The 14,678-nt window shown below is 35.4% G+C and overlaps 1 protein-coding gene across 6 annotated transcripts in view; it reads right to left on the reverse strand.

Moving 5' to 3' along the window:
• The window catches only part of ZNF335 (zinc finger protein 335), a 1,318,033-nt gene that overhangs the window by 50,248 nt on the left and 1,253,107 nt on the right, over positions 1–14,678 (reverse strand). For all 6 annotated transcript variants that reach the window (XM_044090241.1, XM_044090238.1, XM_044090239.1 and 3 more), the window contains 2 exons: positions 4,650–4,715; positions 3,615–3,720 (listed from right to left, as the gene is read on the reverse strand). In XM_044090241.1, coding sequence (XP_043946176.1) covers positions 3,615–3,720; positions 4,650–4,715 — 172 coding nt within the window. The remainder of the gene's footprint in view (positions 1–3,614; positions 3,721–4,649; positions 4,716–14,678) is intronic.

Genomic DNA, 14,678 nt, shown 5'->3' on the forward strand with positions numbered 1-14,678 from the left:
CCTAGGACTTACTGTGTTGTTATCTCACTTATTAATTGCTGTATAAAGTTTAGTCCAAAAACTTAAATCTGTGTGGACAGGGCCTTAAAGAAGGGTGTATCACTCAATAATTAAATTGCCATATTATACTTATGGATAAAAATGTTATTTATCCTTATGGTATGACTGAAATTGAGCCATACATAAAATATTATCACCGCTGACAGGTTATTATGATTTAAACTGTTAAGCACAAACATGCATCATCCTCAGACATGCATCGATATTGTGGATGTTCCAAAATATTTAAAACCCATGTTAAATTGTTAAAGAAAAAATGAAACACATTATAATTCAAAAAAAACAGTCCAATTATAGTCGCCAAAAAAATAATGAAGTCTTTCTTAGCTGGTCACCATATGCCAAACCACTGCGTAAATGGTATGGTTCCTCAGAAAAATAAGGTTCCAATAACCGGCTCGTCAAATGCGTATATCCCAACTTGAGTCGCTGGAGCTACCCAAAGTTGTTATGAAAATAATCGCGCTTCCTCCTGATGTTTAGAGCCAATGCAGTCACTAATGTTCAGCTTGAGGCATTTAGTTAAAACACAAACCCCATAGACCACATCATCACCCACGCCACATCATCAGCAACATCCCAAAGTCTCAATTTTTGCGACTTAAAAGAATATGTTCCACAGATATAGAATATTCTGTACACACACAGGATTTAAAATCCAGATTTATTGATAGGGGATGTAACTTGGAACACCTAACCAATACGGTGAACCAAACCAAGAACAAAAGCAGGTCTGAATTATTGAAATATAATAGATCACAAGAGGATGAACAAAGTAATTGCCAACAACCCATCAGACTAGTCACCACTTATGGCAATAATACATCTAGGCTTAGACAGATTGTCAGTACACACTGGGACATACTGAAATCGAACCCAACTCTCAATGAGATTCTCCCAGATTAATGTGCTTTCTCTTATCGCAGAGGGCGGACCATCCATTCCCATCTAACACATTACAAAAGATTTACTCCACCCTCTACAATACAAACAACACTTTTTGGTGATCCACTGGTGGGCTGTTACCCTTGTGGACATTGTTGTGCATGTCAGCACATTTGCAAAACAAAAGAATTCAGCAGCAAAAATACTTCCAAGGTATATAACAGCAACATCTTTGGAAACTGCAGTTCTGATTGGGTCATCTATCTTGCCTATTGCACCTGTTCTGCCTTTTATGTTGGTCAGACCTCTAGACACATTAGAATAAGGATCAGTGAACATTTAAGCTCTATCAGAAACAGACGAGTAACAAATGCTTTATACAAACACATTAGAAATCACACAGGTGCCTCCTTTAAGTTTATTATTATTGACAAAATTCAATTCCACAGAAATTGTAAGATGGGTTGGCACACCAGATTAAATAATATGGAAAGTATGTGGATCACTAAACTTGGGGCCTTTTTCAAACCAGGGCTGAATGAATATGAAGTACATGAAGGTACATTTAGACAATAATTTTAATATTTTTGTGTTATCAATACACATTTGTACCATTTATGTTAATAAGACATACTTCATGGTATACTTAGGAATTTATTCAAGCCCAAATAATTCTAGTACATGATTATTTAATTTTTCTATTGTAAAACTGTGTCCTTGTCAACCCAGTGTGTCATCATGGCTTTGACTATACAATATTAGCATTGTGGCATTTAATCTTTAATAGAGACTTAGATATATTTTCATGATCTCTATTTTTGTTTCAAACTCATTTATTCATTTTCACTGTTGCTAGCATCATTTAATTTGCAGCTGCGTTGTATGAGTCTGTCGACCAATGGCAGGAGCATACCATTTTACAGAGATGTATTTAAACAGTACCAGGATGTGATGTTGGTTTGTATAATCACTTTTGGTAAAAGGAAATGCAACACTGATAAAGGCTTGTTAAGCCGAAACCGGTCTGTTATTTTCATGGCAGGCAGCTTTTTAGCTACCTTGGAATAAATATTATCCTGCTGTTTTGAGTGCTGGTCCCTCCTTGGTTTGCCTTTTTGGTAGTCAAGCCTTTGTTCTGATAATGCATCTAGCTAATGCAACTTTAGACACAGCCTGACCCAGTTTTGCTTTGGAAAAGGAGACAAATAATTGGTCTGACTTCCTGAAAGGCTTTGTCAAGTGAAGGTAAAATTGCATCTATGTACATCCAACAGACACATTTAGACCAGCTACTACAGAGACAAGGACTAAAGGAGGAGGTGTCTCAATTTGCATAAAAAATAAATATACCTTAAGGCTGGTTAAACAGGACAAAACATTCAAGCTTCTCCATCAAAACAAACAACTCAGATGATAAATAAAGTCTACCACAGCAAATTTAAGTAAAATTTGGCATCCCAGGCCAAGAACAACTACAAGGCATTCTTTAGCTATTGTCTACAACCTCAAAGTCAAAGCACAGTTGTGTACAGAGCTCATTACCTGAAGTCAAGGCCAATCTGAAGGACTGCTGGTTGACTAAATTTGCAGATGACTGTAAATTAGGAGCAGTCATAGAATCCATGACCAACACTAATGTTCTCCAGGAAGGGTTGACACAGACAAATAACTTACATCAGAGCCATGGACTAAAACTAAATGCCAAGAAATGCATAATAGTATCCTTCGAGAAGTCATGCACCCCTGGTAGCTATCATAGTGACAATACACCCCCTAAGAGTCGACCCAGTAGTCAGGGACTTGTGGACACACACAGACAGTAATTTAGCCTTTGACCATCATGTGTCCACAACAGGAAGGAAATCATTCTATGTTGTGCAACTTATAAACAAAGGTATGGCATCTAGGTCTAAAAAGGTTATTGTTCCACTGTATTCAGCATTCATCAGACCTATCACTGAATACAGCGCCACCTTTGGTATGTTCCTAACCAAGACATCCAACAACTGAAATGTCCACAGAGCTTCCTCACTAAAAGAATACAGGCCATAAGTAACATGTCCTATGCAGACTGCCTCAAAGCCCTATCCCTGTATTCTGTGCCCTATAGGCTGCTGACAGGCTATCTGTGCCTTGCATACAAAGCATCTTCTTGTCCTAATCTGATGCAACTGCTCCAAATATGAAAAACAAATAGCTCAAGAATTACCCTATCTAGGGACCTAAACCTCACCTGTGACATTAATAAAACATGTTGGAGGGAAAATTAAGAGTTTCAGAAACTACCCATTCATTGAACAGAGCTCTTCCCTAACCAGATTCAAGCATAACTTAAACCAGTGGATGAGGAATCGGAAATTTACCCCTGGTCTGTCATCCATATTTCTAATAGCGGCAGCATATAAATATTAGACCACCCAAGCCTACACATACTCCTTAAAATATCCTTGGGTACCAAAAATTGTGAAATATATTTAAGAAGCATGGCTAGCCATTAAAAGGCCCCAGGAGTCATTAGTACACACCTATGAAAATAACTAAACAGGCAAACTGAAGATGGCTCAGAAGAGATCCAGAAGAATTAAAAGGATCACTTAATTATTGCTACAGTTGTTCTCCGACTCTGCCTGAAGCACCCACTTGCTCTGCTGCATGTCTGTTTTACTAACCTGTAACTGCTGAGTGTGCAGCAGCTTCCAGTTCTGCCTGTGTGACGATCTGGTGGTCCAGTGAGACAGGCACATACTGGATCTGTCCATCATGGCTCATTGCAATCTACATGGGTAAATAAAACAAAGAGGTAAGAGAGTGATCAGGAATGAACAAGAAAGAATTATGTGCTACAGTATATGCACTTTTAGAGCAGTAGGCACTAACATTGAAGGAGCTAGCAAGATAGACAAATTACAAGCATTGGCATTCCAAGGAAAGATGAGTGCACCCACTCGTGTATCTTCCACTGCAAGACTGACTCTTATTTTCTGCATGAAATAGACAGTACATGTTTCTTGTGAACATATGTTCACAACTAAAATCATAGCAAATCACTTTATTTAATGACTGACTTTATGATGCAGAGGGATGGAGCCCTGACTGCAACCCAGAAAACCAAGGTTCGATTTATAGCCCCTACACTGGAGTAGCAGGGCCAGGATGGACAGAAGTGAAGGACAATCAGAAATGCTGTACATTGTATTCTCCTAGAAGCAGTTACTCCTGCTTAGCTGCATGTTGACTTACCTCTCTCTATTTCCCCTCCTGACTCATACTTGGTAATTCTTTGGGAAACACATGCGGGAAGTATGAATTTCCAGGTGGAGACCAGGAAAACCACTTCCAATCTTCGGAGAAGGGACAGTTCTGCTTTGTGGCAACGCCCCTTGTGGAGGTGAGGAATGACCAGTGCAGACAGTCCATTTCATAGACCCTTTGGCTGCTTTGTCAGGTACACATACAGGGAAATAGGACTAAAGGAAAAACCCTGAACCTCCTTTGATGGTTGCCTGAATGATGGCCCCACCCAAGTGTCTCTTGCCCTAGTGATGGTGAGTGAATGGGTCAGTTGGCAGGGAGTGGGTCGATGATCAACAGACAGCAGTGGCAAAAAGTGAAAAAAAAAATCAGTTATTGTACTAAAAGCTTTGTTCATCTTCATAACACATTTCTTATATTAGTTTGTATCACAGAAATATCAATCGTCATACCTGCTGTTCCTGTAAGAAACGACTACCCTCTTCATACTGTATATGTGTAATCTGTCCATCTTGTACCTAAAAGAACAGAAAAGAATGTGCTGCTTTTAGGAAAGAACAATCCAGTAATAAAGCAAGTAGGGTAAAGGTGAGAAAAAATGTATCTTAAGGCAGGACTATTAACTGCTATGACCACTCCTCAAAATCACAAGCTACTATCCTGCAGAATCATAAGGCAACAGCCTGATGTAAGGATAATAAAAACTGCTGGAAAGCAATAAAGACTGCTGGAGTAATTCCAGAAATGTAATTCAAAAATTGGCATAATTTACTCATATAAACAAAAAGCCATACAGAGCCAAAATACACACTTCAGAATGGTTTTATAACAAATTTGAGACAATAGTGAGCAACACAATACAGGGTAACAAGAGATTTCTCAACGAAAGAATAAACCTCAAAACCTACTTTAACACTGTTAAAAGCTTTTTTTTTTGCAGGGGACTTCAGCTTGTAGCCCTGACTTGAAAGGATGCATCCCCCTTTACTCCTGCTACTTATATACATTAACTATGAGATTATTGTACCTCAGAGTAAGAGGAACTCTCTGAGATACTACATTCTTGATCTTAAAATACATATTAAACTAAATTGCTGTTTTGTGATTGCATTTTTCAGTGTCAGCGCTTCTGAGTCGCATTCTGCTTGGTACTCTTTCAGATCATCAGACAAGCAGGTTATCTCAAGCAACAGCAACAAATGAAATTGAAGAAAAAACGCAAATATATGACAACATTCTCAGGGAACACACCCTTAAAGAGAGTTCGGAATTCACCAGTAAACTCCAGCATACAGAATGACTTTTGGGTTTACCTTCTGATATACTTGTATTTTATTCCATCTGTCAGATAAAAGCAGTATACCCATCGATGAGTTTAGATGGTGTAATGAAAATCAGATCAAATCACTTACTGAAAACTTTTACACAGGCCTTTCCTTGTGAAAAGCATGTAATGTTTTTTTTTTTTACATAAAGCAATCCCCAGTCAAACTTAAATTTTCTGTCCAATCTAGTTATTTGTTTTCTTGTGTAACACAACCATTCTGCAGGATTTTCAGCTATTACAGCAGCATGCACTACAAATCTGTCCCCATATTCAGCGGCATGTTCATGCTCACTAGACCACTAACTGTTGCTGTTGACTTAGATCAGCAAATAAGAGACTGAGCCAAAATGAAGTATGTACTGCAAAGTGGCATTATTTTAAAAATATATTTCTTTTTAATGTCACTGTATACTGGTAATATACCATGGCAGGGTTGTGGAAAATTCATATATTTACCCTGAGTGGGGGTAGGATCAATTTGGACATGATCGCACGAATAACTACAGAACTATAATAAATGTATCCTCTGGCTAAAATCCTAGAAAAGATAACTGATAATCAAATCTTACAAACAATTGCAACTATCTCATAAACATGAATTCCCGTACTAATACAGTTCTATAATGCTCGTATACTATTTCACAGATAAAGTTTACATTACCAATATAAAAAACGACCACTCTATCTGTGCTACACCAGAGGATCTCTCAACATTTTAGCAAAAAACTCTGGACAAAGTGTGAAACAACGGGTGGGGGAGCAAAGGCCCAAAAATAAGGACATACTTTAAGTATTGCGCTTTGAAAGCTTAGAAAGTTTCTAAAATAACGGGATTTGTGTTAGCATGCATTTTGTGAATGATATGAATTCTGAAAGTCAAATGTATGCCATGCTTTACTGACTTCAATCCTCAGTGATTTGCCAGAAAACCACACTTTTATGAGGAACCCCCCCCCCCCAAAAATAGGAAGTAAAAATCTAGACATTCTGCAAGAATCTGGACAGTTGAGTAGTATGCTACTGAGATATATACTTGAAACAGCATTATCGCTGTCTAGAGCTGAAAACACCAATGTTATATGGTTTCTCAGACAATGTAATAAAATAGTTCTCAAGCAACTTTTCCAATTCAGGCAAAAACAAGCAAACCTGACAGCGGTATTTTCTCATCTGGGGTACCTACAGCTCTGTTCTGGGACCCTTATTTTTCATCCTTTCTACTAACTTACCAACAGATTTACTACAACTAAACTACATATGCTCACAACAATCTGATCTATGCAGCCCACAAACCTGTTCCCAACTACAAAATGACTTTTGACACCTATAGAGCTGGCTTTTAATCCAACAATTTATGAACCATGCCAAATATTTAGTAATGTTTTTTGGAACAGTACTGCAAGTCAACAATGACCCATGCATCATACTTTTAGACCTTACTAGAACATCCTCTATTCCAAGTTAATGAGCAAAAATAAAACAGTCCGAAGTTCTGTAAAAAGAACAGTCCCAAATGAGTACTCGCAAGTCAAATTTAACGTTCAAACAGTTTATTAAAACATGCAACGTTTTCGTTGCTAGCTGCAACTTCTTCAGAAAATAAAATAATAGCTGCTTTTGGCGCCATTTCTGTTTTTTAAAAACTCATATCATGATCTTGACCAATCATGTCATCAAGTTCGATACATATTAATACATATTCAACATAAATTAACTCTATAAATGCACTTCTCAAATTATACATCCTGACATTCACCCTATTCAAGTTCTATAACATTAACTAAAAATCAATAATTATTCAAAATTTATAAAAGTTCCTATTAATTTTAGAATCACTAATTCTACTAGAAGTCATAGATAGTATGTTTAGTTCGATGTTTATTTATAGTTATAACTAGGCAACTATACAGACAATAATTAATTCACTAAAGTCTCATGTAACTTTTTAATTTCAGCCAACAGGAAATACTACAATGTTCATTTAAGCCTGGGAATGTGCATGCATTTAATTTCAGTTGCCAAACTAATTCAGCACACTCGAGTGTTAAAGATGTAGGGCCACCTCTAAAGTTTTCAATTATTTGATCAATGGCTGTAAATGAGAAAGTGTGACAGGGATACTGCTCTATGTGTCTTGCTAAAGCGTTTTCCTTCTTATTTTTAGAGATGGCATATGTATGTTCATATACTCTAGCTCTAAATCTACGGTCCGTTTTGCCTATATAATAGGCTGGACAGATGTTACACTGCGCTAAATAGATAATACTTTTAGAATTACAGTCAAGTCTTTGTTTTATCAAAAATTGTGTTGTTGTTTTATTAACTGTAAAGTTATTCATAGGTTTAATATTCTTACACATACTGCACATTCCACATTGAAAGCACCCTTTAGTTTTGTTACTATAAGTTGTGACTTTGTTTTCTAATGTTTTTTTCAAGTTAATTCCTTTCTTGAAAATGACTTGAAATCTAGTACCTAGTCTAGTTAAAAGATTAAAGTCTTTACCTAAAAGTTGCCAGTTTTTTATTAATATTGATACTATAGCATCACTATCTTTATTGTATGTTGTTATAAAACTCATGTCATACTTCTCTTTAACACTAATAGATACTGCAGTTGGTGTTAAAGTACCTCCTTCTGTCACTATTGTTCTTGTTGGGTTGTCTGATTGAGAAATGTCAGTCTCAACCCTGTTTTGTTCATTGATTCTTTTATTTTTAAAATAGCCGTCAACATTCCTCTCATTCTTTTCAATTTAATTTCACTAGTTAGTTCTAATATCAATGATTTAGGATACCCTCGATTTATAAACATGCTTCTTAATTTGTCACATTCACTATCAAAATCAGCATCTTGTGTACATAATCTTGTTGCCCTCACCAATTGTCCCTTCACAATGGAACGTTTTTGTTTATAGGGATGGGTGCTTGAAAAATGTAAATAAGAGTTACAGTATGTTGGTTTACGGAATATGTTTGATATTATTCCATTCGAATTCGTATCACTGGACAACGAGAGATCCAAGTAGTCAATTTTGTTCGAATTAAAAGTATAAGTGAATTTAAAGAAACTAGTTGTTGTATTTAAGTATTCTAAAAATTCAGATGCTTCTTGTTGGTTACCTTTAAAGATGACAAATATGTCATCAAGGAATCTGGTATATAGTTCGATTTTATTCTTTCTAGAGTCTTCATCAAAAATAAATGTTTTCTCCCAATGGGCTACTACAATGTTTGCTAAGGCGAGCCCATGGCTACGCCTTGTTTCTGTAAATAATAGCAAACAAACAACTATATACCAGATTCCTTGATGACATATTTGTCATCTTTAAAGGTAACCAACAAGAAGCATCTGAATTTTTAGAATACTTAAATACAACAACTAGTTTCTTTAAATTCACTTATACTTTTAATTCGAACAAAACTGACTACTTGGATCTCTCGTTGTCCAGACATACGAATTCGAATGGAATAATATCAAACATATTCCGTAAACCAACATACTGTAACTCTTATTTACATTTTTCAAGCGCCCATCCCTATAAACAAAAACGTTCCATTGTGAAGGGACAATTGGTGAGGGCAACAAGATTATGTACACGAGATGCTGATTTTGATAGTGAATGTGACAAATTAAGAAGCGTGTTTATAAATCGAGGGTATCCTAAATCATTGATATTAGAACTAACTAGTGAAATTAAATTGAAAAGAATGAGAGGAATGTTGACGGCTATTTTAAAAATAAGAGAATCAATGAACAAAACAGGGTTGGGACTGATTGACATTTCTCAATCAGACAACCCAACAAGAACAATAGTGACAGAAGGAGGTACTTTAACACCAACTGCAGTATCTATTAGTGTTAAAGAGAAGTATGACATGAGTTTTATAACAACATACAATAAAGATAGTGATGCTACAGTATCAATATTAATAAAAAACTGGCAACTTTTAGGTAAAGACTTTAATCTTTTAACTAGACTAGGTACTAGATTTCAAAGTCATTTTCAAGAAAGGAATTAACTTGAAAAAAACATTAGAAAACAAAGTCACAACTTATAGTAACAAAACTAAAGGGTGCTTTCAATGTGGAATGTGCAGTATGTGTAAGAATATTAAACCTATGAATAACTTAACAGTTAATAAAACAACACAATTTTTGATAAAACAAAGACTTGACTGTAATTCTAAAAGTATTATCTATTTAGCGCAGTGTAACATCTGTCCAGCCTATTATATAGGCAAAACGGACCGTAGATTTAGAGATAGAGTATATGAACATACATATGCCATCTCTAAAAATAAGAAGGAAAACGCTTTAGCAAGACACATAGAGCAGTATCCCTGTCACACTTTCTCATTTACAGCCATTGATCAAATAATTGAAAACTTTAGAGGTGGCCCTACATCTTTAACACTCGAGTGTGCTGAATTAGTTTGGCAACTGAAATTAAATGCATGCACATTCCCAGGCTTAAATGAACATTGTAGTATTTCCTGTTGGCTGAAATTAAAAAGTTACATGAGACTTTAGTGAATTAATTATTGTCTGTATAGTTGCCTAGTTATAACTATAAATAAACATCGAACTAAACGTACTATCTATGACTTCTAGTAGAATTAGTGATTCTAAAATTAATAGGAACTTTTATAAATTTTGAATAATTATTGATTTTTAGTTAATGTTATAGAACTTGAATAGGGTGAATGTCAGGATGTAGAATTTGAGAAGTGCATTTACAGAGTTAATTTATGTTGAATATGTATTAATATGTATCGAACTTGATGACATGATTGGTCAAGATCATGATATGAGTTTTTAAAAACCAGAAATGGCGCCAAAAGCAGCTATTATTTTATTTTCTGAAGAAGTTGCAGCTAGCAACGAAAACGTTGCATGTTTTAATAAACTGTTCGAACGTTAAATTTGACTTGCGAGTACTCATTTGGGACTGTTCTTTTTACAAAACTTCAGACTCTTTGGTGTGTGAAGTTTATTAGTCTTTTTACGTTTTTGAAAAATAAAACAGTGTTTGACTAGACCAAAGTCTGTCTTTGCAATTATACATAGAAACCATTGTGGACAATGTTAACTCACAAGTTAAATATGCCTGCATGTTATTCAATGTACTAGCCAACAAAGCCAGGTGATGCTATTAGCATCAGTGTCCCAATTCCCTCAAAATATGCATCTGAAAAGGGAGAGAAACTAGTATTAAGAAGTACCTTACTGTGACCAACCCATTATATGTCTTAATTCCTCCAACAGCAGCTCCTTCCCCTAAACTATAAATAAACGTATTTTGTCTCAATTCCCTCTAGAACACCACCACCATTGCCTCTTAATCACCAAAGGAAACTGGCTTCCCATCACAGCCTGAGCCACCTTACTTTAAAATTGCCATACTTTGAAATTTTTACAAACTACTGCCTCTTGCACCATTTAAAAAAACTCAAAATATAACCCCCTATTACTATTTATAGTACAATAGTCAGCTGCCTTTCTCTACAGACCACCTTTCATTCTTAGTATGGTCAAGACATTATTTTCTACAACTCCACCTGCGGAACGTCTTTGTATAACGGTGCATTACTTTTCTTCTGCTGGTGATGTATACTGCTTCCTTGTGTTGATGTACTGCACATGTGTATGGGACTTGCGTTCCTACACATACCCAGTACATCAATGCTTTGAAATGGACGCAACAGAGAAAAGAAAGTCTCTGTTGCTCCATTTTGTTTTCTTTTTATTTATTAAAAAAAAAAAAAAAAGCTTTTGGACACTTTAAATCAACGGAAAAAAAGTCCGGGTGACCGGACCTTTTTCCATTGGTATATTGTGGGATTTACAACGGGCACGCTGGCCAATCAGCGTGCACGTTTTGGAATATTAATGTGGGAGGGGGGTGCATTGTGTAATTAAGCAATAACCGATGATGTGGTGTGGTATATTGAAGATTTACATACGGTTGGTGTGGTTTAATCAACAGGGCGAAGCCCAAGTGATTAAATAAAGCCAACTGTGGTTAAATTTCAACATACCAGAACCACAGAGTCAGTTATTGCTATTACACAATGACATTATTTAAGAAAAAAATACTTACTTTTCTTAAATAATGTCTTTCTATAACGACGCATTACTGTTCTTCCGTCGGTGGTGGTATACTGCTTCTTTGTGTTGATGTACTGTGCTTGCATATGGGACTTGTGTTCCTATGGATACCCAGTACATCAATGCTTTGAAACAGAAGCAACAGAGAAAAGAAAGCCTCAGTTGTTCCGTTTTATTTCTTTATTTATTTATTAAAAAAAAAAAAAAAAAAAAAGGTTTTGGACACTTTATACCAACGGAAAAAAGTCTGAGCGACCAGACCTTTTTCCGTTGGTATATTGTGGGATTTACAACAGGCACGCTGGCCAATCAGCATGCACGTTTTGGAATATTAATGGGGGATCATTGTATAATGTACAAATAACAGCTTAAAGTAAATACAACTGTTTCTGAGATGTTACTTATATCGTATGTAACATGGTATCCGCTGTTAGGTCTCTCATTAGTTATAATGATCTATTGCATTACACACCACATTAGCAGTGACATTTTATGAATACTAAATCCAAAGTCCAGATGGCAAAAAGCCAGTAAAATGTAGAAAAAAATTATACAGGCACCTCCAGGTTCACACTCCTTTATTATGAAACAAAAAAATTAAGTGCTTTCATCTTTGCCAATGGAGACTTCATCAGAATAATGAAGTTAACAGTTAAAAGCACTTTATATAACCATTTTAAACATGACAGACAACTCATTTAACCAATCCAAACATTAAATGTCACAAAGATGCAACTTCCCAATAGACTGTTAAAAAACTCCACCACCATTTTGTTTAAAAGAACATATAATATTTTACCAGTATAAAAACGTATTAAAACATTTCTCATAAAGAGTTTTTTTGTATATTTTATATATACATATTTATATTTATATGTACATTCCTCTCAAAATCCATAACAAAACAAATCAAATTTTGTTTGCTTTTTCATGTAGCATAGGAATAATGGATATAGAGTCATTAATCCCTGGTGGGAACATAGCTGCCAATCTTATGTGCCACTCAGTTTCTTTTTTCTTTAACACATTTCTCCAGTCATCACCCCGAGGTTCAGGTTTTACATGCTCCAAAATACCAAACACAAACTTTTTAAAATTCAAGTAATTCAAGGAATGCTTAAAGAAAGCATTATTTTGTTTTTTTACTTTTTTATATCATTTTTATGTTCATATATTCTATTCTTGAGGGGATGCTCGGTCTTGCCTACATAAAATGTGCAACATGTGGAACAAGTAGCTAAATACACCACTCTACTGGTGGCAAAATTTCTCTTCTGAAATTTTCTCTCACTTTGCAATCTATTATTCAATGTTATACTAGCTTCCTGGTTTATATAAGGGCATTGAAGGCAAGCACCACAAAGATTGGTTCCACAATCAGAATCTACCCTAGACTGTATTTTATGCTCAAACAACCTTTTAAAATTTGCTCCTGTCTTATTAACAAATCTCGGACCTCTCCCCACTTTTTCTAACACCTCATTGTTCACCCTAAAAATATTCCAATTTTTTTGAAAGGCTTTTTTAATTTCATCTGTTAAATGATTGTATTCAAGTATGCATGCCTTTTTGTATTCTTTATTGACAAATGATGTGTTACTTTCTTTTTCTAAACCCACACCTAGTAGGGGTTTATAAATAATATCCCATTTCTCATATACTTCCTTTCTTATTTTTAACAACCAATTCTTGGGGTAACCTCTCTCTCTTGAAACATCTCACTAATTTTCTCAAGTTCCTCCAACACATCTTCTGTATGAGATGTCATCCTTGCCACTCTTATGGACAGTCCACTTACTACACTCTTTTTTTGTGTTACAGGGTGACTGCTCCTGAAGTGTAGAAAAGAATTACAAAACATATATTTTTTGTAATAAGATATATATATGCATCTAAATAACTTCCATTCTTGTCATGATGGTATGTAAATTTCAAAAACTCTGTTGTATTTCCTAAATACTTAAATTCCACTGCTTCCTCACATGTACCTTTTCCAAAGGACAAGTGTCATCCAAAAATCTTGAATACATTTTTATTCTATTCCAGTAAGGGCAGTTAAAGACAAATGAGGTTTCCCATCCCAATAATACTATGTTTGCATATATGGGGGTACACGCTGCCCCCATTGCCACTCCTTTGGTTTGTTGGAAATATTCTCCTTAAAAAAAATTAAGTTATTTTCCAATATCAAGCTCATAAGCTCACAAATAAGTGTTACCTGTTCCTGTCTTAAATCTGAATATTGAAACAAGGCTTCCTCAAAAAAAAAAAAAAAAACAAACAAGCCCTTCAGCCTTAGGAATTACTGTGAAAAGATTCTTTATGTCTATTGTGAGGAAAACCAGATCTTTTCCCCAGATATCTTTCTTTAAAAGACCTAGGAATTCCCAGGAATCTCGAACCAAATGGGAAGTTGTTTGAATTACATGCTGTACCCATGAATCTACCAATGCTGCTAAGAGGTGTATCTTTGAACCCCTTGCTGCCACAACGGGTCTAAATGGAGGTTTTTCCACATTTTTATGAATTTTGGAAATTCCGAAAAAAACAGGAATTATAGGGTCCTTCCTATATAAAAAGTTATACAAATCTATATCTATCGTCTTATTCAACAAATATTCTTCCAAATATGAATCTATACTTGAATAGGATATGTTTATCTGATTCTTGGAAACTACAGTGTAGGTTTCTTCATCAAACAGCAACTTTGCATCTCATTTGGATAATCAATGGCCTTAAATAGTACTATTTCCCCTCCTTTGTCCAGTGCCATGACCAGTGCCATGATACGTAAGGTATCATCCTTTCTAAATTCTAGCATTAAATCATGTTCCTCCTTGGTAAAACTCTAAGTAACTTTTTTATCATTTTCATGTAACAGTTTGCCACAAAACAGAGTGCTATCCCATTTCAGTTTCATTAATGTAACTTTTGAACAGATCCGCTGCGGGACAAAAAAAAATGTGAAGGAGGCTAATACCTTCCTGAACCTCCTGTCAGATTACAAATAAACAGCTAGCACAATTTTTACACATACAAATG

This window comes from Protopterus annectens, chromosome 12.part0 (genome assembly GCF_019279795.1).
Source record: "Protopterus annectens isolate FY-2018-M chromosome 12.part0, PAN1.0, whole genome shotgun sequence".
NCBI classification, from domain to species: Eukaryota; Metazoa; Chordata; order Ceratodontiformes; family Protopteridae; genus Protopterus; species Protopterus annectens.